The 22,693-nt window shown below is 47.1% G+C and overlaps 3 protein-coding genes across 32 annotated transcripts in view; 1 reads left to right on the forward strand and 2 right to left on the reverse strand.

Annotated features, from left to right (window-relative positions):
• The window catches only part of ERC1 (ELKS/RAB6-interacting/CAST family member 1), a 269,997-nt gene extending 267,559 nt beyond the window's left edge, over positions 1 to 2,438 (reverse strand). For 15 of the 17 annotated variants that reach the window (XM_074538929.1, XM_074538927.1, XM_074538926.1 and 12 more), the window contains exon 1: positions 2,278 to 2,438. The gene's annotated coding sequence lies outside the window, so the exon portion shown is untranslated. Of the gene's footprint in view, positions 1 to 2,081; positions 2,219 to 2,277 lie in introns of those variants that run through there. The other 2 variants (XM_074538921.1, XM_074538920.1) reach the window with 2 other exon arrangements.
• RAD52 (RAD52 homolog, DNA repair protein) lies at positions 2,401 to 18,669 on the forward strand. Of its 4 annotated transcripts, none has more exons than XM_005482677.4 (13): positions 2,401 to 2,751; positions 4,880 to 4,991; positions 7,973 to 8,058; positions 9,377 to 9,478; positions 10,060 to 10,153; positions 11,447 to 11,514; positions 11,742 to 11,860; positions 11,946 to 12,021; positions 12,906 to 13,102; positions 13,289 to 13,425; positions 14,113 to 14,193; positions 15,110 to 15,313; positions 15,555 to 18,669. In XM_005482677.4, the coding sequence occupies exons 3-13, from the start codon at positions 7,975 to 7,977 to the stop codon at positions 15,611 to 15,613; spliced, it is 1,221 nt and encodes a 406-aa protein (XP_005482734.2). In that variant the 5' UTR covers positions 2,401 to 2,751; positions 4,880 to 4,991; positions 7,973 to 7,974; the 3' UTR covers positions 15,614 to 18,669. The 4 variants fall into 4 exon arrangements, with proteins under 4 accessions (XP_005482734.2, XP_074395038.1, XP_026646695.2 ...); XM_074538937.1 differs by having other exon boundaries at positions 2,401 to 2,583; XM_026790894.2 differs by lacking the exon at positions 4,880 to 4,991.
• WNK1 (WNK lysine deficient protein kinase 1) overlaps positions 18,069 to 22,693 on the reverse strand; it is a 98,508-nt gene continuing 93,883 nt past the window's right edge. For all 11 annotated transcript variants that reach the window (XM_014264076.3, XM_074538917.1, XM_074538918.1 and 8 more), the window contains 2 exons: positions 21,195 to 21,382; positions 18,069 to 20,810 (listed from right to left, as the gene is read on the reverse strand). In XM_014264076.3, coding sequence (XP_014119551.2) covers positions 20,496 to 20,810; positions 21,195 to 21,382 — 503 coding nt within the window. In that variant the 3' untranslated portion in view covers positions 18,069 to 20,495. The remainder of the gene's footprint in view (positions 20,811 to 21,194; positions 21,383 to 22,693) is intronic.

The raw sequence follows: 22,693 nt of genomic DNA on the forward strand, positions 1-22,693 counted from the left end.
CATTTATCTCTCCACACTTATATTTCTATCCAAACCATACTCAGCTAAAACAAGCCAGACCTTCCAAATATAACTTAAATTCTCCAGTGGCTTAGCCAGGTAAGAGTTGGAACAAAACTCTCACCCTAAAGAGGTTTTCAGGCTTGAAAAGAGGGAGACGTGAGGGATATCAATGGGAGAGTATCCTGCTTCACAAAGTAAGGAATAGGGGCAAGGAACTCCAGCACTGGTGACAACAGCATGGTGAAATATTTCTATTCATGCAGCAGCATACAACTGCTACCAGGAACTGAAAAAGCGGCAGATTCAAAGAAAGAAAGGGGAAAAAAAAAGTAAGAACCCACTAAATACCAAAGATCCCTCAAAAACCAGCCAGGATTTCTCTCATCATCAAGATCTGCAATTCAGTAAATGGGAATAGGTCACATAAAACCCAAACTTGCCTTTTTTTGCTAATCAGTCCATTAGCCACATATTACAGATGAAAAGTTACGTGAACGGAATCTCAAAAAAAGCTCGTGACAGGATCAAAAAGAACGCTAAAAATTATGAGAAACATGATGCTTTAATATAGTCCAGAGAGCGGGTTTTCTACAGTTCAGGCTTCTGCTAACATCCCAACAGTGATTTAATTACACTTCAACTGGTTTCCCAGAAGTGGTGCAAGAAGTTCAAATTATTCAAAGATTATGATAAACTCACATTTCATTCAGCAGATCCCAACCTTTTTCTGGCTGATGGATTCAGACAACTCCAAATTTCTGGATGACACAGTAGGCATAGATTGACTGTTCTGGGAACTGCTGTTCTGTGATAAAAGTTCTGAACTGTGCTTCCAGAATTGAACTACGTTTCGTACAGCTGTTAACCAAATAATCACTGCTTTCATAACTGAAAAAAATCCCTTATTTTATTATGAATTCCAATGACAGCAGCATGGGCAAGGTGGCGATTTCTGTCTTATTCTATTTGGAATGGCTCTGAGGGTGCTGACTCACAACTGACCCTGAATTGGGGCTCACACCCGAGCTGCTGCAGGCTCCAGCACAAACTCCAGGACCGTGCCAGGCAGTGGCTCAGGAGGGGATGGATGTGTGTGCAGCCTCCTACGGCTGCAGACGCAATAATCTCAGGGAGCAAAGGAGGGCAGGCAGCTGGCGGAGGTGACTGCTGCACACATCCCTGGCCATTGTTCGAGAATCACAACCAAAAGCAGACAACTTTCTGTGGTTACAGCCTGTTGGATCTGAGCTAACAGGCTGCACGATCGAGCGTGGCCCCCAGAATGTGCTGGGACAAAATGCGAAACACACATTGCTCTTCAGAACAATTCTATTTTTATCTGTTTGCTTTCATTCTTACGGCTTGTGCACTCCTTCCCACCACCAGCAGCACCTCCATAGGTGTTTCTTTACATCTCTCATTTCCACCGGGGCTTCCCTTTAAACCATTTCACAGGGTATCAGCACCAACCATAACATGAAACTTCCAGGTTCAATCAATCGTGTGCTTCCTAACCAACCCTCAGAGCCCACACTCCCAACGAGACAGATGTGGAAGGGCAGCAATTCCTGACACAGGCTTCAGGATGGCAGCACGCTCAGAAACAAAGCACCGTGTCAGCTGACGCTGCCTCGTAGTAGATGCAATAAAATACATGAAACTGACCAGGCAGCGCTCGCAGAGAAAACACCAAAAACCCAGCATGGCCACAAGGTCTGGGCAGCAGACACGGCTCCCCGTTACCCCGGTGAGGTGACTGCGATAACAAAAGCGTGCGCTTCCCAAGGACAGGCTGACTGCGGAGGGGCGGAAAAGCCCGGCCGGGAAGGCGAATGGGCAGAGCAGGAATGACCGCCCGTGCGAGGCACGGCCGAACCCCGCCCGGGCGCCGGCAGTGCCCGGCAGGACGCGGGCCCGCGGGGCGATGCGGCCGCGCTGCCGGGGCCGGACCGGGGCCGCCCCGCCCCGGGCGGTGACAGCGTGAGGGGCCCGGCGGGGAGAGGCCCCGACCCCCCCGGCCGCCCCCTCCCTCCGTCCGCCCGGCCACAGCCCGCGCCCCCCCGCGGGCCCGCACCCACCTGCGCTGCAGCTCCGCGCCCACAGCCCTCGCCGCCACCGCCGCTCCCCGCCCGGCCGCCGCCGCAGCCCCTGCCCAGCGCGGCGGCTGCTCCCGCAGCTACCGGCGCCCGCAGGCCCCGCCCCGCCCCGGGCTCCCCCCAGCGGACGGCAAGGCGCGTTAACCCGACCCCCCCCGCCCGGAGCGCGGCCCCTCACCTGCCTGTCAGCCCGCGGGGAGGGGACGGCACGGCAGGGCAGGGGACGGGCAGCGCTGCCCGCGCTCGGCTCCGCTCGGTTCGGCTCCGCTCCGCTCCCGCCCGCGCCCCCGGCGCGAGACACGCGCAGGCCCCGCCCCCCGGCGCGCGCGCTCGCCGCGCGGGGCTTCCCTCGGCCCGGCCCTCCCCGCCCCGCCCCCGGCGCGCGTCACCGCCCGCGCGCGTCCACCGGGGAAGTTTGGCCGCTCTCCGGCGCCGTAGCGGCCGCTCCGGGCGGGAAGTGCGAACAGGCCGCGGCGAGGCCCAGGTACGGCCGGGGCTGCGGACCGGGAACAGAACCGGGCACCGAAACCAGCACCGGGAACCGAACCGGGCACAGGGAACCGATCCGGGCACACCCCTACAAGCGGCTGCTGAGCGGCCCCTGAAGGAGCCCCGGGCAGAGAGCAACAGGCCCCATCCAGAATCCTCCCAGGTTGGGTTTGCTGCAGTTTCAGGGCGTGGGGAGCCAACAGCACTGACCTCCTAGGCCCTCGCTCCCAGGGAACACTAAATTGGGAGATATTGGCAAATGGGTTAGGTCTGTCAGACTAAACAAGGAATGACATTTACTGACATGTAAACTACCACTGTTCAAATTAGTACCTTCTTGCTGAATAGTGGTAATATTGTAATTATGTTCTATTATTTCATCAGAGTATATATTACCTATATTTTATGTATTATATTTAATTGCCATTTATATTACAATTCAGACCTCTGGCAGCCTGCTATCCACTGAGATCTCAATAACCTGAACTTCCCTTCCTACTGTGGAAGCAGAGTCCGTTTTAAATTAATTTCTGTAGAATCATGTAGTGCATGCTACAGTATCTAATGCCTTCTGTCAGGCCTAAGGTATCCTCCCAAAAAAGACATAATTTATACTTATCTTGCTGCCAGAAGGATGGAAATAGACACAGGCTTGCCCATGCCTCAGTTATCCTGCCAATTTCAACTGTAAAGGATTTCCCATTTAACAATAAGCAAGTGTCAACCTGGAGCAAAACAGAGCCTAAGAGTTTTAGGTTTTTCATCCCAGCTTAATTAGTGTGTCACGTTAATGGGGTGTTGCTGCCAGAGGTGTCACCCGTGCCTGTGATCAGTGTGGGTTTGTGCTGCACAGTCTGACAGAGCTCCCATATTGCTCACAGGGGTTTCATTTCCAGGCTGGGTTAATTAATTTCTTGCCTGCTAATTGCATCTGGGAAAGCTGCAGGGCTTTCTGCTCGCAGCTGGACAGGCTGCTTCTCCTTGAAAATCCCAAGCCATCACTCCTGGGTTGAAAACCCTGCTGCCTTGGCCTTGCAAGGACTGGAGGGACTTTCATATAAATGATGTGCTGATAAATCAACCTCACAGGCTTTTAGAAAGGAGCACCCACGTAAATAATTGATGACATTTGAGTAATATTCCTGCCTGGTGTGGTCACCAGAACAAGATCTTTTACTCTGCCTGCATGGATGTGAAACCTCTTGAAGAGCAGATGGTTCGCTTTGGGTTTTGTGACTGTGAGGTGTTACTGTTTCACACACACTGGAAAAAAACTAGAATGACAGAATTATTTCTCTTTTCTTTCAGTTCTACCCCTTGGTCACTGTTTATCGTTATAAGGAATTTCTTTTTGATAATATCAAAAATTATTTGTGCAAGGGTACCAGTCAATCCCTTTAATGAAATATTTTTTATACAGGTAGTGAGTAAAAGGAATTATGTCATGTGAGAAATTCAACAGGATTTATATTTTTGGAAAGCAAATGTATTTCAAATTTAGAACTGTTTGGGATGACCTGTTTCCTAGGATGCTTCTGGTTCATTTTTAAATAATTAAACTTTTCTGGACCCTTTTTAAGGCAAAAATTGCAACAGGCAGTGAAACAGCAAAGGGGTAATTGACACACACCACTGCTATGAAAGAAAATGTTTGGAGGCATGGCCAGCAAAATTTGAAAAAGATGCAGGCTAAAATACAGCAAACACTGCTAAACCAAGCAGTTTGGGGTGGATTTGGAATTATTGGGAAAGGTAATTATTGGGAAAGCAGGCCCCTTGCAGCAGTTACTGATGTTCAGTGAACTTGTGCAGCTGTGTAAAAGCTGCCATGGCAGGGAACAGCACAGTGAGGTGAGTTTCTCATCCTGGAATTGAGCAGATAAGCTTTGTTTCAGATGTTAGGTGTAACCAAAAATTCTGAAATAGAAACACACCCCACAAATGCACTGTCACTCTTGCAAAATTGTATAAAAAAAGGGACAAAAGAGCTTTACCCTGTGTTCATTAAAATGTTAAAAAGTAAAATCAGAAATAGCATTTTCTGTTCAGTGCAGGGAGGATCATGAGCCTGGACATGCCAAGAGTAAACCCAGCAGTGCCTGCCAAATAAAAGAGTTCAGTTGAGCTTTTGGAACCACACAGATTCCAGTGGGATCAGTGGGACTGCATGGAGGTGCCCACCTGTGCTGGAGCTGAGCAGGAATTGTCTCAGTTGAAAAAGCAAATATATTTAAACTAGTGCAGGGAGCTCAGACATGCTGTGTGGTTTTACCTTTTTTCTCTCGTTACAGAATGTGGCCTGAGTGAGAGAGGGGCCTGAGAAAGGCACTGTCAGCACCTGAGGTGTGCAGCAGACACTCAGTCTCCTGAGCTGAGCTAAACATTCCCATGTTTAACCCCTCAGTGAGTATCTGTTCCTCCTGCTGAAGTTAACAGGACATGACTTCACTTTTCTCAAGCCATCAAGGTTGTTTACCTAGAGATATCAGAAATTAAATTGGGGAGTCCTATTGTGTGCAGCTTAATTGCATCATCTCTTTTCCACTCCTTTTAAACTGTGGAGTGGCACAGGCCTGTCTTGATTAGGAACATCTGCCCCATTACACTTGAAAGAGGCACCTCAGCTCTGTTAAAAACAGGTAAATCAGCTTATAAAATACTTAAGGGTTCTCAGAGCAAAGAAAACTCCACAGAAAAATAAAATTTGTAGAGTGTTTTTGGATGTTTTCTTAGAGTAATACCTTAGGTTGAGTATGTGGCATTATCTTTAGTGCTTGCTGATTCCCTCTTGCTGCCTGTGGAACTGTTTGCTCTTGCTGGGCTCAGTGGAATTGCATTTACTGAAAGAATGCTGAAGATTGTTCCTCAGCCTCTCTGTGAGGGAAGCTTACCAGAGAGGGAGGGCAAGGATGAATGAAAAGCCCTCTGGATGTTCAATCTGTGCTGAAGCCCTGCTTTAGCTTGTGGATGCAGGGATGAATTCCTTGGAACATCCATGTTCCAGCTCAGCATTGCCCAGGCTGGGGTGCTTGCACAATGCTTGGCATGCAAACTATTCTGAAGTAATGGAAAAGTGCTGCTTCCACCTCACAGCTGAGGGGAGCTGGGAACTGGCACTCCTACCACAGGATCAGAGCACAGAGCATGGGTCAAAACCTCGTTTGTCAAGGCAGAGTGGAACTGATAAGAAAAGACATGATTTAATAAATAAATTTGTGGGGAGTAACAGACAGTGGGATAGAAAGGTGTGTGAGGAAGTTAGAAAATTACAAGTTATGTCCGCACAATCATGGCAGGTGAAGGTGTTGCTGCTGCAGCCCCACAGTGGTAGATACACTTGAGCAGATTAACTTCAGGATTATCAGTTCTGGAAGATGGATTTATTTCCTGCACAGGAATTTGTGTACACACACATTTTTCTCAGCAGTGCTCAATTTCACCACCATGCAAATACACCTACTTGTAGAGTGCTGTTGAAAATTACTATTTCATAGCAAATTTCCCAAAACAGAGGTTGTTTTCTCTGATTATGTACCTGATGTGTTCACATTGTGAAAGCCAAGACCAAAATAAGTAATAGTAAAAGCTGCTGAGGTTCTTTACCTGTTCTAGTGTGTCAAGGCAACATTTTGGAGCACAGTGCAGCACCTCTGGTCTTATGTGGACTCCTCAGTGACAAGAAAACTTTCTGAGCACATGACCAGCTAAACTGAAAAGATTTCCCTGTAAATATTGAACAATGGCTCCATTGCCACAGAGATAGCAAATTATAATGCCTGATCACATTTAAACTGATAAACTGCTTGTATCATCCTGCATATTCAAACACATATTTGAACTTTAATTTTTAATCTTTCTGGTTTAAAAATAGCAGATATTTTAACACTGAACTAAACTAAACTAAACTAATCTAATCTTGTGTCTCCTTCACTCCAACTGGATCCACACATAATTTGAATACAAACCACTGACAACTGAATCTAGACTGATAATTGTGCACACCATGTAAAAGCTTGAAGGATTTTTCACTAAAACTGGTATTAAGCAATTGTGCATCAAAATGCCACCCACCTACTTTGCATAAATTGGTCATAGTGTTTGTAGGCAAGTGACATTTGGGTCATTGTTTCTTTCCAAGGGCTCAGAGTGATTAAGATCTGATTGAGGCAGTTTGGGGGTGTGAGTGGAGGCAACAGCATTGTTCAAATTTCAGTTCCCTTGGCCACACACACTATTTATGTCTCTCTAATTGTCTCCCTCCCCATGCAGTGAACTCTTTTTGCTGAGCAGAGGAAATAGCCTGCTTAAATCACAAGGGTTTCTCCTGGTAATGTTGCTTTCTATTTGCTCTTTTCCAAAGCCAAATGTATTTACAAATTGCTGCTAACTTCTGATGGAAATGCATTCAGGTGAATGAACTCTGTACAATTATAAAGTTTGGGACCAGAGAGGAATAATTCTAGCCAACCAAAATTATTTTAGCTACACTTGGCATAATTGCCAGTGCTCACATTTGCCAAGGAAACAATCAGTATCCTTTTTCTGAAAATCATTTGCCAAGTCCTCAATGAACTTTGGATTTCTTGTTTAGAGACTGGAAAAACAATTTAATTTAAAAAGTGCCACACCTGGAATGCATTAACAAAGCAGAATACTATCCAGGTGTTGACTGACTGACTGGCAAATCATGCTGTCTGCTGAGGATTTTAGGCTTTCTCTAACTGTTTGACATCTCCAATTTTGTCTTGTATTTGTATTGCCTACAGAAGTCTGAGTGCTGGGCTGTCGGTTGTGCTCAGCATTGGTGCAAACACAATAAAAGATTTTCTCTGTGGGTTATTTGGGAGGGCTGCTCCAGGCCCTGGCAAAGCTGGATCCACAATCTCCCCAGGCCCAGGGCTCCAGAGAAGGGGAGTGTTTGTGCTGTGCTGGGAAGTGTTGGATACTGTGCTGGATGCTGGCTTAGAAAAGGGTGCCATCTACTGAGTTATTGGCTCCACTTCTTACAGCTCTGACAGGTTCTGTGCTTCTCAGCTCTGCATGGTTGCTCTGTGTGGCACCAGGCAGAGTGATTGCAGTCAAAACTGCAATCTGAAATAAAACTGATAACTCAAGGTATGGCTGAGTAAAGCTGTCCCTACTTTTTATCAAAGTTTGAATGGATATTGAAAGTGGTCCAGGAAGACAGTGCTGAAGAGTCTGAAAGAGGGAATTCTTTTTCCTTCCCTGGCATGGTACAGTGCTTTCACATTTACCTAAAAGGAAAAAAACCCCACATTTATAGTTTTTTACCAGTGTGATATTTAGAATAAGCTTTTTGCCATGTCTTCATGTGGACTGTCAGTTGTGTCCCCTTCAGTGATTTTATTTTCTCTCACCTGCAGGGATGCCTGAGAGCCAGGGGAAGGACAGTGAGAGCTGCAGCAGCAGCAGCTCCAACACTGGGGACTCAGTGGCTTCCTTTGGACAGGTCAGTTCCTTTTGCCCCTGAGGGAAATGCAAGTTGCATGCCCACACTCCTGGAAATCTGCTCTGCATGTTTATTCTTTTTCAATTTGGGTACAGCAAGGCTGGAATTGTGCTGCACCCTACTGTAATTCACATTTTTTTCTCTGCAATAGTCTTGGCATGCCCCCAGTTATAATGAGTTGGTCTGGATTTTTTCTCAAAAGATTTTTATATCTTGTACCTTAAAAGTGGATCTCTTTTTATTCTCTCTTATTCCCAGATGGCCTGAGTTATGCTTACACATATTCACAGGTTCAGAAAAGCCAACTGCTTTCAGCTATTAAAAAATCATTTTGAAATGTTGTAAAATAATTTGAAAAAAAGAAAACTGTATCTGGACTGAGCAGAGCTTTTGGTGGTGAATTCTCTTCTCCATTATAGGAATTTCTCCATAGTTCCTGAATGTGGCACAAGCTTAAGTATTTTCTCTTTTTCCTTATGTTTTTTGGTTACAGGCTTGCATTCTAGAGTCAGAAAAAGATAAAATTTTTACTGTTAAGTTTAAATAGAACTAAATACAAAATAGAGCAGTTTGGCAGGAGTTGGAATTTATATGGCACACACACATTATAAAATCCTGTGTTCTGCTGAATTGTTAGGGCAGCCAGTACATGCATACAGAATATTTATGATTTCAGTGGTGAAACCTCTGTTCTGTCCCACTTCAGGCCATAACAACACAAGATTTTTAGTTCTCAAATCCTTAAACATACGTTTGGGCTTCGCTATATTTTGTAAATTGGATTTCTAAGACAAACCCAAACTTACAACACTTTAGGCTTCCTGTGATTCTGGTGTTCTCCAATGATAGCAGTGATGTTGGAGTTACCCAAATAAATTGGACAACTCAAGAAATTCCTATTTAAGCTATATTTAGCTCAGCTTTCCTGAGCTGCTGTCCTCCCTGCCATGTGGCAGTGGAGTACAGTTCATCTTCAGTTTTGTTGGAGTCTTTAAATACAAGTTTCTTGTTGGTCACAGAGATACTGTGTTTTGGTTTTGAGCACTAATATAGACATTTATATGTGTGTTTGTGGTTAGGATTATAAATGAAAAATAATTGCTGCAGCTCAGTCATTAATGCTTGTATCTATGAAGAGTAAATTGAATAAAGAGCAGTCTAAGGCATGTCCACACCCTGAGGTGTTTCCTTGCCTGTTACACCACCTCAAGCACTGACTCATGCCCATGTGGGAGGGAGTGGGGTGCAGCAGTGCTGTTGGCAGAGGAGGGGAGCTGAAACAGAGGTGACAGAGATTTGGTTTTCCTGTTCCTGCCAGTACCAGTACACGGCCAGGGAGTACCGGGCCATCCAGCACGCGCTGCGCCAGAGGCTGGGCCCCGACTACATCAGCAGCAGGCAGGCAGGAGGAGGGCAGAAGGTAGGAGCAAACATCATCTTCAACTCCATTCTTCCCAGGAAAACTAGGGATTAACTTGTTACAATATTCATTATTTTCTTTTTAAGTTGATTTCCCTCTAGTAGTTTAATACGCAGATATGGATGCAAAGTGAGCATGGCATAAATTCTGGCTTTTATTGAGCCACAGATTTTCCTTTTACACTTAAAAAGAGACTTAATTTTTCAGTGCTTCATCTTTTACAATGGAATATTTATCTACTTGTGCAGCACTGAGATGTTATCCCTATTTTTTCCCAGAGTTGGAATATATGAAACATTATATAATAGTGGCTACATTTACCATCTTTAGTGCCCACTGCCTTCTCTTGATTAAGTCATATTTGTTGTTATATTAACCTCCACCACATTTGCTGGAAGAGAGTGCACCTGTAGCTGCACCATCAGCCTTTTATTCACATTATCTGAACCTTGAATTTAGCTGGGTTTCCTCAGTGTAAGATGGTATGTGTTAAATCTCTGTTAAAAATAAAGTGTGCAGAGGTGTGTGCACAAGGCTATGTGTTTATATACATATTTATGTGTGTTTGCTCTTCTTTTCAGGTCTGTTACATTGAGGGTCACAAGGTCATCAGTCTGGCCAATGAAATGTTTGGCTTCAATGGCTGGGCTCACTCAGTCACTCAGCAGAATGTTGGTAAGGGTTTCTTGGGGGAAAAGAAGTCTTTGCTTCATAGTTTCCATCACAGAACATGACTGGAAGGGACAGGGATCCACAGGGATCACAGAGTGCAGCTCCTGGCCCTGCACAGGACACCCCAGGAGTGACACCCTGTGCCTGAGAGCATTGTCCAAATTCTCTTTGAGCTCTCTCAGGCTGTGCTGTGCCCACTGCCCTGGGGAGCTGTTCCAGAGCCCAACCATCCTCTGTGGATAAAACCTTTTCCTGATATGCAGCCTAAACCTGCCCTGGCACAGCTTCAGGCCATTCCCTGAGTGCTGTCACTGTCACCACAGAGAGATCAGTGCCTGCCCCTCCTCTTCCTCTCTCAGGGAAGCTGCAACTGCAGTGAGCTCTCCCCTCAGCCTCCTCCGGGCTGCACAGACCAAGTACCCTCAGCTGCTACAACTTCATCACATCAGAGCAGCTGGGCACAGGCATGAGCAACTTCCAGGTGTCTTAACAGTTAGTAAAAATGAGAGAAATTGAATAATAATGGAGCTTCTGTTTTCATTTTAGCTCTGTCATAGTCATTATTCTGAGTGTGTTTATGATTATTCTTGAGCTATTCTAATCAAGTCTGTGATCTCTATGAGTCAAGAGTAATTACAATTAAACATTTAACACTCAGCAATCCTAAGCCAAGTTTCATACTCACCTGTAATTTTTAGACTCTCACCAGTTGATATTCTCAGTTAATATTCCCCTAATCTTTAGGGACCCATCTTTTTCTGCAGATTTCTCTTCTAGCTAATACCCAGTACTGAGGTTTTTGCAACAGAAAGTTTGGGAAAATTTTTCAGCTATAACTTGTTCAGGTGATCTTAAAGCTTCAGCCTCTCCATGCTGGTGGCTGAAATGGTGCCTGCCACAGGAGTGTTGTCCTTGTTGGCAGACCTGCTGTGCTTATGCTGAAGACTGGTTGTTGAAGTAGGTCAGAGCAGCAGCTTAAATTACCTTCTTCCTTCTCCCCCACCTTCAGAAATCTTTTCTTAACCCAGGCTGGTAGATTCTAGAAATAGAACAACTTACTTCATTGCTTTCCATCTATTCTGCACCACGGTTTTCTTTCCCATTTTTCAGTCAAGAAAGGACTGACATCCTTCAAACTTCAGCCTTTCTCAGACAATGCCATAACTATTTATTCCTTAGAAATTCAGGCTTTCTGCAGACTTCTACTAGATGATAAGAAAGAAGTTTCTTTCATAGACAACAGTTGCTTTTCCACTATTGATTCTATACATTAACACTTCAAATGTCTCCTTCCAGACTTCGTTGACCTCAACAATGGCAGGTTCTACGTGGGTGTCTGTGCTTTTGTGAGAGTTCAGCTTAAGGTAAATGGGTTTTTTTGTTGGCTCTGACTGTAGCTGAGCAATTGCCTGAAGCTGTGGATGAAAGTCCTTGCATGGGTCAGAGCACAGTCCTCAGGTGCTGCCCTGCATTAGGGTGTCCTAAACATTGACCTTGCTGTCGAACAAACAGCCAAGAGCAGGCACCCAGGCTTGGGAAGGCACAGCACCTGCATGTAGAAAATCCTCTTGTATTTGAAATTGTACTGCAGGATGGGTCATACCACGAAGATGTGGGGTATGGAGTCAGTGAAGGCCTGAAGTCTAAAGCCTTATCCTTAGAAAAGGCCAGAAAGGAGGCAGTAACAGATGGACTGAAGAGAGCCCTCAAGTAAGTGAAGATGGGGACTTGCCCATGCTCAGAAGTTCTGTGGGATGAAAGGTTTCCAGTCTCAGTGAGCCCTCTTGTTTCTCAGGTGCTTTGGCAATGCCCTTGGGAACTGCATCCTGGACAAGGACTACCTGCGAGCCGTCAACAAGCTGCCCCGGCAGGTGCAGTGCAGGGCTGGCACTGCTGCTGCTGGCACTGCTGCTGGCACAGGGCTGGCACTGCTGCTGGCAGTGCTATCAGTGCTGCTGGCAGTGCCTCTCATTCCTGAGGGTTCCTTAGACCTTCCTAGCAAACAGCTCACACACACAGCAGGCTGTTCCTCAAGTGGCACCTCCATGGATCCTGCCTGCTCCTGCTGTGCACCAGCTGGGGGCAGGAGGCTTTCAGGCAGTGACCTGCCTTGTGGAAGGAGGGAAAAGGAAGCCTTGTGCAGCTGCTGATCCATGGACTTGCATAGCAAAGCTGTCTTTAGTCACAGTAGGACTTGCCAAGCTCTACTAGAGGCCTAGGGCTGCAAGGCAGGCCTGTCAAACACTGTAGGAGCAGATCCAAAGTGACACCTCACAAGGTAAAGATGGCCCAGGTCTCTGGTTTGCCAGAGACATCGTCTATTAGAGGCACTACCACAAATTTGTAAGGTGGCAGAGCCAAAATATCCCATCTTTAATAAACAGCAATGGTGTACCTTCCTCAGAACTCAGTAAAGGTTGGCCTTCCCCTATAGCACAAGCAGGAAAATGGACTGGTGAAACAACTCACTCAGCAACAGCCTTGTGGGGCTGTGAGAAGCTGTAAAATCCTGTTCTCATTTGCAGAGCATGTGGGGAGACCTCACCATCTGCCCTGCAGCACTGAACAATTAAACCAACACAAAGTCACAGGAACTCAATGATTAACTGACTGAATTACTGGGCACTGAAAGAGCATTTCAGGTTTCTAACTTACTGTTCAGCTTAGAGCAAACAAAATAGATTTTTAACCAGTGCTTATTTCATTAAGTTGATGATAGAATTTTCTGAACCTTTTCTTCTTTCTCCTTGACCAGGTACCCCCTGAGTTAGACTTGGTCAAAGCTAAAATGCAGGACTATGAGCCTGAAATAGAGCAAGCAAGGTACAGCAGCTATGTGGAAAGGCAGAGTGCAGCAGGGAGACAGCCCTGTGAGGTGACACCTGGCTGCAAGCCTGGCCAGACAGAGGCTGCTGTTGTGACAGCACATCAGAAACAGCCCAATGCTCCCAGGTGAGACTGCTGCTATAAATGTGTTTTTTAAGCTGTATTAGAAATTACTGAGATAGCTTGATTCCTAAGATGCCATAAAGCACTAGTTCCGTGGATTTTCTCTTCTCTTATTCCTTAATGACTTTTTTCTTCACAAGATGCAGTTGCTGAGGCGCTGTTTAACTTTGTGTTTGTGGGTGGGAGCAGGAGCACAGACTCCTTGGCCATGGAGTGTGATGCCACTTACCAGAGGAAGCTGCGCCAGAAGCGGCTGCAGCAGCAGTTCCGGGAGCAGATGGAGAAAAAGCAGCAGGTCCCAGGAGCCACTGCCAGCAGCAAACAGGGTGAGCAGGGGCTTTCAGACCTGGCACTTTCCACCAGAGCTGCTAGAGAGAGGGCAGGCAAGGTTACCCACAGCACAGGAGCCTGGCCAGCTTCATGTGCTGTGCCACCAACATCCCTCTGAGGCCAAAGGCAGAAGCATTATCATATCTTCCCCCTCTGTGCTCCAAAAGTGTCAGGAATGTCAGCTCTAAACCTACATCATTAAATCTGCAACTTTCCAGCCACCCTAAAGCAGCTGCTGCCAGCACCATTAACCTGCTGCATCCAAGCTGAGGCTGCAGCACTGGCTGTGGTAGCTGCAAGCAAACAGATACTGCCCAAGCTACTGATACACTGCCCTTGGCTCATGGGGAATCTGGGGCCATGTGGTGGCAGGAACATGGTGATGGACAGGCTAAAAACCACGTGGAGTAGCAGGAACATGGTGATGGACAGGCTAAGAACCACATTGAAGCAGCAGGAACATGGTGATAGGCTAAAAGCCATGTTGAAGTAGCACAGTTGCTCCTCAGATGTCATCAGCTACACAATGTTACTTCCCACATTCCAAGCCTTAGCTCTAGAACAGAACAGGGTACCTGGTGGTGGTGCTGGCTGTGATTTCAGATTCGTGCTCTGCTCAGAAGGAGTCAAAGGGTGTGTCTGTGTTTCTGGTATTGATCTCTTCCTCTGTTGCCTCCTTGCAGCAAAATCTGATGCTCCTGTGAAGCACAGCACTCCAACAGAAGTGCAACAGGAGCTGGCCATAGAAGAGGAGTTCTTTGCAGGTCAGCCAAAGACTGATGAGTAATAAAGTGTTAAATCATTGGCATTTAAACCAGGTTAATTCAGAGTACAGTGTAAGGGTAAAAGCTCTGAAGAATTGGAATAACAGAAGTGTGAGTGTGATTCTCACCTTAACAATACAAACTTTGCCTGAGTGGCAGGGAGATGATGTCCATCTCTATTGGGGTTTCACTCAGGCTCTTCAGTAGAGTTTGATAAATCCTTTTCCTGAGGTGATACTGCACAATACAGAACCTGCATTGTGTGTCTTTTCTCAGTATAACCCTGGATATTTTGGTACACATTGTGATGCCTGCACTTTGCTGAAGGGCACCAGGGGCAGGACCCTGCTGCACACTGATGTCACATTCGTATTTTCTGAAAAATTCCTTCACCCAGGATTTTTCTCCTGGGAAGCTGAGAAGCCTCAGAGAAGAAGGAAAATAGTAATTATCTCATTTGCTTCTCCTGTGTTTTGCTGCTTTGGAATGTATTTGGAAACTGTTTATCCAACAGGAGATTGTTTCATTGGATTCTGGTATGAGTTGTTTTGACTCATTGGCCAGTCAGGGCCAAGCTGTGTCAGGACTCTGGAAAGAATCACAAGTTTTCATTGTTATCTTTTTAGCCTTCTGTAGGTATCCTGTCTGTATTCTTTAGTATAGTTTAGTATAGTATTCTTTAATATAATATAGTATCTTAAAATAATAAATTAGCCTGCTGAGAACATGGAGTCAGATTCATCATTCCTTCTTTCCTGCCACGAGGGTCCCTGCAAATACACTGACATAAGAGATGCTTTGCAGTTTAAATTTTATAGTGGTCACTGCTTGTAGGAGAAGGAAGTGCTGCTCTTGGAGCTACTGCCATTCCTGCAGTACAGTAGTGTGTCATGGATCCCCTTCTCATTCCTTGCAGATGATCCTGAACTTTGGGACATCTCCTTGGAGAGCACTGAGCTGAAGGTGACGGGTGCCAGGATGTCAGAGCCCTCGGGGGCTGCACAGCAGGCACCTGGGACACCCCACAGGGGCAACCAGCACAGAGCTGCTGCCAGGCTGGCCCAGCTGCAGGGCCCTGCTGCAGCCCCCTGCACCAGCTGTGCCCCCCAGCACACCCCAGGTACGTGCTGCCACCAGGGACTGAGCTCTGCTTCACTCCTGGGGCTCTTGGGAGATTGGGAAAATCCAGTGGGAGAAACGTTACTTTCTTTTGGACCTGGCTGCAGAAGCTGGGACAGTGCTCTTGGAAAACTGCTTTTTTCCATCCTACTGTCCTATCAATGAAGAGTTAGAAAAAGAATTGAGGAACATACTTAGAGGCAGAAAAAATGTCTATTTCTCACTTTCTCCCTGTGTGGCAGGGTGCAGCCCCATCAGGAGAAGTCAGAGCTTGAAGAAAAGGAGACTGGAACCTACGTGAGGGATCTGTGTCTCTGTCATGGATTACAGCACAAGGCTGCAGCTGCCTTCCCAAATTGTGTCACATGGACTCTGCTGCACATTACAGGGAAGCAACAGAAAAGAACTTCATGTACTCTCAGATTATTGTGTACTTCAGACGCCTTTTCCTATAACCACACCATTATTTGTGCTCCTGCAGCACAAGACTTGTGGCCATATTACACTGGGTATTACCTGTAAATTGCCTTAAGCAGTAACAGAATGGATTTTGAATAATGAGATGCAGTTCACAGCTGGGCATTCCAGCCCAGAGATTTCCAGTGCAAGGGGGAGCAGGGGCTGTGGGCAGGGGACAGACCCGGGGTGACACTCGTGGTGTCTGAGGTGCTGCACTGCTATTTTTAAATAAGCTTTCAACCCCTTTTAATACAGAAATAAACACGAATTTAATAAACAAACCCTGCTGGGAGCTGTTGGTGCCTCTCTGCCCTGCTGAGCGGCCTCACAGGAGGCACAGTGTCCTCAAGCTGTCAGTGCTGCACTGCACAGCTCCTTTGCTTTAGGATGGGCAAACAGAAACCTCACTGGGGTTCAGAGGTCACGGCAAAGCCAAACGCAGATTAGTCTATCCAGTTATCAGGCCAAAGGAAGAATTTGTGAGCAGCTTTGGAAGAACACTCCCTTACCCCTTTGGAGCAGCTCCGTGCAGCACAGGGAGGATTCTGCCGGGCCCGTTCCCGTGGGTGCGGCTGCAGTTCCCGGCACGGCCGCCGCAGGGCTCGGGCTCGGCCCGCGCTGGCAGCGCCGCTCCTGCGGTGTCCCCAGGAGTCCGTGGGGGCAGCCTGGTACCGCAGCGCTGGAGGCGAGGACAGTGATGCCACAGGACTGCAAGTTAGAGCTGAACCAGGAAAATTTACACAAACTGGGATTAATCCTACCCTGAAATCAATTTCAGGCTTCAGACAGGACCTTACTCCCATGGTTTGCCTCACTGCTCTAACTGTAAAGACATTTGGAATATTTAGCATTTATTTCTCTTCTTCCCACTCTGCCGTCATCACTTAATCACTCCTTTTCCTTTAAAAGACCCTTTACTATCCTGTTACCTCCTGAACAGGACAAAGGACAGGAATTGACTTCAGTGTGGAAAGACAGGACAAGCTGTAATTAAGAGTTATAAATTACATCTAGAACACAGTTCCACATTTCACCCTCCTTGTTTCTGGCCAGTTCAGATGTGCTGCCTTCACAACAGCTCAGGGAAGCAGCACATTCCACACGTTTGAGTCATGCCCTCGCTGTTGAAACCATATACCTGCTAGGAAGGGAGCATGCAGCCTTCCAAATTACTGAATTCAAAACTGTTCCAAACTTTCACAATGAAAACAATTCAAAAGTCTGTAACAGAAATGTAACGGCCTCAGCTTCCTTGGCTCTGGAAACAGGGCAAATAAGGCTGTGCCTCCTCTGACAGTCACTGCAATGAGTCTCCTGGGATTGGTCCCTTTGAAAAGGGCAGGAAAACTTACACTGGGAGCTTTTTTTGCTCTTCAAGCCTTGCACAGCATGACTCATAACAGAAGCCGCTCTTAAAATGGAAAGAAATGCAGCAGCAATTAGTGTTTAGAAATACCAAATTCCTCCTTGCGAGAAATGACGCTCACTTTTAAAATTTCAAAGATTTATTAAACCTTAACAAAAACACAACAAATGACTGAAAAAGGAAAAATTACAGCGCTGAGAGTTTCCGTGAGCAGCAGCCACGTGCTCTCCTGCAAAATGGATGTTGTGCCTGTTATACTGTCAGCCCCTCCCAGAGTTTTGTCAGTCAGTCCTTCTCTGAGGAGGAGCTGTGCAGTGCTGTTATTAAGGTTCCTTCTCCCGGCCCTGCAGGATGGGAGCCCCAAGGAGCAGTCAAGGGGCAGCACAAGAGCTGGGAAGGGCCCTCAGGACACCGTGCTCATCCCTCAGTGCCAAAAGCAAGCCCAGCACTCACCCTGGCACGCCCTCCCTCAACCTCTGCTTCCAAGGGACGGCCACCATTCCTGTGTGCCACAGCTTGTGCACTGGCACCCTGGTGACAGTCTGAGCCAGGAAAGCAGTGACAGCTGATCCCTTCTCCCCCCTCGGGCCACTCCCCAAGATCCATTTAGGAATTACTCTTTGCAGTACCTTGTTTTGGAGTATCCTGTTCAAGGCCAAAGACTGGTCACTGCTTTTGAGCAGTTAACGTTCTCATTAAATTGGGTTTCTTGTATTTCCTGTGACAAACTGGTAAACTGGGTAACAGTTCCATCCCTGCAGGACCAGGACAGAGGGGCTGGAACCTGATGTTCCACAAGGAAACCCACAGCTCAACCAAAGCAGGTTTGGTTTATTTGAATGGCTTCATTCAATATTCTCCAAAGGTAACAAACTGCAGCACGGGGCACAGTCATACGAGGAGGGTTCAGTGCAAAACACAACTAACTACGGCCAGGGAAGCCCAAAGTTTCAATTAATTTTATTTTTTTTATTTTTATTTTTTTACAGTGTACATTGTTAAATAATGTAAAGAAAACGCTTGTAATTCAGAAACAGATTTTATGTGGAAAAAGATACTCAAAGTGTAATATTAAACAAAATAATTTAACAGTTCAGTAGCATTAGTTTATTCCTCTAGACTTCAGTTATTCATCCACAGGAGGAGAGGGAGGGAGAAAAAAAATCAATGGTAAATAAAACCAGTTCTTGCATAACATTAAGTGAAAAAACGACCTCAAACTTATTAGATCAAATTTAAATAACCATGTGCTGCATCCAGCTGACCAGTTCCTCTGCCACGAGTGTTGCCCTTGTCTCATCACTGCCTCAGCTCTGTCCCGGTCCTGCTTCCCTGGGTGTCCTCGGGAGCCTCCCCCAGCCTCCATCCTCTCAGGGGTTCCTGCCTGGCCTCAGCCCCGGGCCCGCTGCTCTCCTGTGTCCCCTGGAGCCTCCCCTGTCCCTCTCCAGCTGTGCCCTCCCTGCTGCTGAACAGGGGACAGGGACTGAACGCATCCCTCACGTTTGTTTGTGAGAACAACAGCATGGGAACAGCTGCAGACACCAAAACTCCCCACTAAGGCCCCAGCAGGGAACAGAGATTAAAACAAACAGGGACAAGGAACAGCCCTGTGATGCAGCAGCCTCCAGGACACCGGTGACGTCCTGCCAAGCGCCAGAAAGCCACACCCTCATCCATCATAGCTTCTCGCAGCACTACATAAATACTGGCTGGTATTATTTTGACTTGGAAGAGGAAACCAGTATTTCTTAAACGCAAAAAGGGAGAATGACCAAAGCAGAAGATACAGTACAGGTACTAAGAGGTGACAAAGGACAGACAGTGACAGTCCTGGTACCAGCTTGAAATTTGTTAAGAGTGAACAAAATTGTAAATCCTCCAAGTAAGACAGAGGAAACTTCTTGATGCCGGCTGCTTCAAGTACATCCATTGCCGGCAATGGACGTTGCACCAGGACAGTCTGTTCCTGGCTTAAATGAATTCTACCAAAAAAAAAAAGGTAAGAAAAGCAATCCCAGCAGACAAGCCCAAGCCAACGAGCAATGGCACCTCTCCCTCAAGTCACATCCTGACCAAACATCTTTTCCACTTCACAGCTGGAGTCAAACTGCATCTTAAGTTGGGCCTTTCCCAAAGATACACGTTCTCCCCATCCTCTCTCCGCTCCTGACCCAGCCCTCCTGCTCCAGAGCCAATATTGGTTAAGTCTCGTTGTGGCCTCACCTGCATCCCTCCGTCCCAGCCCACCTGGCCCCTGTCACCCCTCACCTTCAGCTCTGCCCACCTGGATGAGTGTTCCCCCACACAGAACTGCTCGGCCCCGCGGCCTCGGTGACCTCCCTTCCTCACGCGCTCCTGCTCCAACGTCCCGGGCGCTGGGCACAAACCTCCTGCCCTCACCTGGCCCTCTGCCCGCCTGGGCTCTGCTGGGAAGACGACGCTAAACTGCAGAAGCAAGAGAAGTCCAAGGCACTAAAATATCCAGCAAGCATACTGGGAGAACAGACAAGTATTCAAGTACATTAATTTATACAATTTTACATTCACATTTATTTATCTAATACAATGAAAATACAAAGGAAAAAGTTAAAGTGTCTCCAATAAGTATAAGGATATAGCTAGCTTTTTTTCCCATTTTTTCTTTTTAACTTTTTTAACCCTCTATATTCCACTCATTTTTAAACTACTGTTGTCCAACAACATTTATATAATCACAGTGTTTCCACATCAAAACTGATGGTAAGTACATGTCCGCAGGGAACTTTAAAAATTTTTTTAACAATTTAAATTGCTCTAATGCTGCAGTCAAAGCTGTTAATATCTTACTTAAAGCAGTAATGACCTATCAAGCACGGGCTGCACCACAAGTCCATTCGTGTGCCCCATCAATTCAGAGCCAGATACTATTGACTGGGGAGAGGGAGAGGAGGGGAATTTGGACAGCTTTTTCTGGATCTTGGTTCTTCAGGAAGAGGCGAGAAGCATGCTAAAGCCTCATGCTAGGGTTCAGCTCTCCCACCTCCACACGTGTGGATTCAGCCTCCAACCAGAAATATTTAACAGCAAGACTGTATGGACTGACCCCCTGGCTTCTGCTCCCAGCCCTCGTGGCACACGAGAGCAGCCCCCCTCGGTGGAAAGCACTGTCCCATCACAAGGATGCCGATCATCCTCCTCCCCCTTCCAAGTGTGTGGGGAAACTCCCGCTACAGAGAGTTGACAGCAATGGTTGGAAAAGAGAAATTCATTCCCAGTCTGGCAAGCTACCAGTTCATTGCAGCACTAGTAGTGATACAGGGCCCCATCTCCCTCCCCATGTCCTGTCCCGAGGTGTAGCCAGCAGGGTCTCTGGGCACGGCTAAGTGGTCCGCAGGTTGGAGCCTGGAGGGTTGCTGACAGACTTTTGCAAGTTGCTGATGTTGAAGCTTTGCAAAGACGTGGCCCCCACGGGCTGGAACTGGCCGAGCTGCGGCGGCGCCGGTGCCCCCGGGCCGCTCCAGGGCGGGGGGAAGGACGCTGCCGGGTAACCGTACTGCTGCGGGGGGCACATGGCCTTGCTGAAGGGACCTAAAGAGGTAGCTGATGCTGCAGGGATGGGCGTAGCACCCAGGGAAGATGTCATAGAGATACAGAGCTGACCTGGTGCCGAGAACTTCCTTGCCATTCCAGGGCCCTGAAAGGTAATCCAACAACCAAGAGAACTTTTAACCGTGGAACTTTAAAAACCACCAGTCCACCCCTTGGTCTACAATGGGTATTTACAGGGCAGGCCATGAACCTCCCCTTGAGATTTCCCCTTCCCTTCCAGAGCAGGCAATACATCCTCCACGAGAAGAGCAAGCCAGCAGTGGCTATTATTAGTCCTAGTTGAAGTGGAGAAGGCAATGATTTTTTTGATGTCGTTTTGGGTAAGAGCGCATGCGGCTGCAAATAGCGTGGATAGGGCCCCTAGGCACAGGCACAGGGGTAGGGCAGTTTGGTTGTTGCTGTCCCAGCTATGTCTGAAACCCCAGGGAGACAGAAGGAGCCCACCACAGCTCTCAGGGTCCCAGCTCACCTCGTAGTTGCTGTGCCCTTTGCCAACTTTCTTGCCGGAGAGGTTCATGGCGTCGCGAGCCCAGTTGTCCACCAGCTTGTGCAGGTCGTCGGTGAAGGTGCCCTTGCGGCTGGAGGCGATGGCCGTGGGCTGGCTCTGGGGAGCCTGGCTGTTCACGGCAGCCCCCACGGTGTTGGTGCTGCTGGTCCCTACAAACACAAACACGGCCATCACACCGGGCTCGGCGCCAGCCTGCCTCTAGTGCATTCAGCAGCTGTGGGAATGGCACACCAGGAGTTAAAATGCCATGCAAATTAATTCTGAGCTTCAATTCCAGGACACACTGAAGTGGGAACTGCAAGGACTCCTACAGGAATTTTCTCAGAGTGTTTCACAGATGGGTTTACTTTGCAAGAAGGGCTGCAAGTGGTCATCCTAAGAGGGGAGTGGCAGCAGCCTACAGGTGTTTGTAGGAGAAAAAGGACATTAGATTTCAGCACTGAGTGATGGTACAGGCACGTTGCTCTCTCATCCTACACCTTGAACCAGCAGAACCACTACTGGTACAGGTCAGTTCCATCTTGGAGGACAATGCTGGATGCTGAACAAGGAGCAGTAAAATCAGCATCACCAGCTGCTCTGTAGCAAATTATCTCCACTTCGTGAAATGAAGAGAAAAATTCACCCAGTTTACAAAAAAAAAAAAGAAAAAAGCCAAACAGCAACTGTTGTTTCCCACAGCTGCCATACTTATGTTCTTGAGGATAACCAAATGGGACTGTCCTCATCCAACAAACAGCCAGGATCTGCAGAAAAGTTCTGCACTGCATTAAAGTTTGTTTTTTGCCTCTAAAAGCATTTTTTTGCCATTATGTTCAGATTTCCTAAGTCAGAAGAATAAGCATTTGAGATCCAAACAACTAATACGGCTTAAAGAAGGCAGAAGTGAGGGTATTCCTCAGACAAGCTGACAGGTTTCTCTTTTCACTGCAAGAACACAAAACCCCTTCATGTAAATGCCAGGTTTCTGTTCTGCTATAAAGCTTGCTGCTGAACATTATCCTGTGGGGGGGAACCAACCTAGGAGGTTTGTTTTGCATAGCCTTCCTATGCCACTCTTATTTATAAACAAGTAACTGCACTCCAATCTAGGTTTTTAAAAGCAGATCTCATAACATGAAGCAAAGAAGTGCTGTATTACCTAGGATCCTAAATTCCCAGCAGTACTGCAAAGTATCCTCATTCACAGCTCTGCAAGTGCCAGTTAATCACTACAGCAGACCCAGCAACAAAATCAGCATCAGCAGGGCTAAAGACAGCACTGCTTGCACTCATCCTCACCTATTGCTCAAGTTCCTCAAATATTTCTACATGCTCCCTGAGGAGACTGCACCTGGGAAATCCATGAACACCTGAGTTTATGGCAGGCATTTCTGAAGGGAAGCCATTGAGGGGGATCACAGAAATGCCAGCAGTGAGCATCACATCTCTACTGCAAAGGCCCAATGACAGAATCCCTG

This window comes from Zonotrichia albicollis, chromosome 4 (assembly GCF_047830755.1).
Source record: "Zonotrichia albicollis isolate bZonAlb1 chromosome 4, bZonAlb1.hap1, whole genome shotgun sequence".
Classification (NCBI taxonomy): Eukaryota; Metazoa; Chordata; class Aves; order Passeriformes; family Passerellidae; genus Zonotrichia; species Zonotrichia albicollis.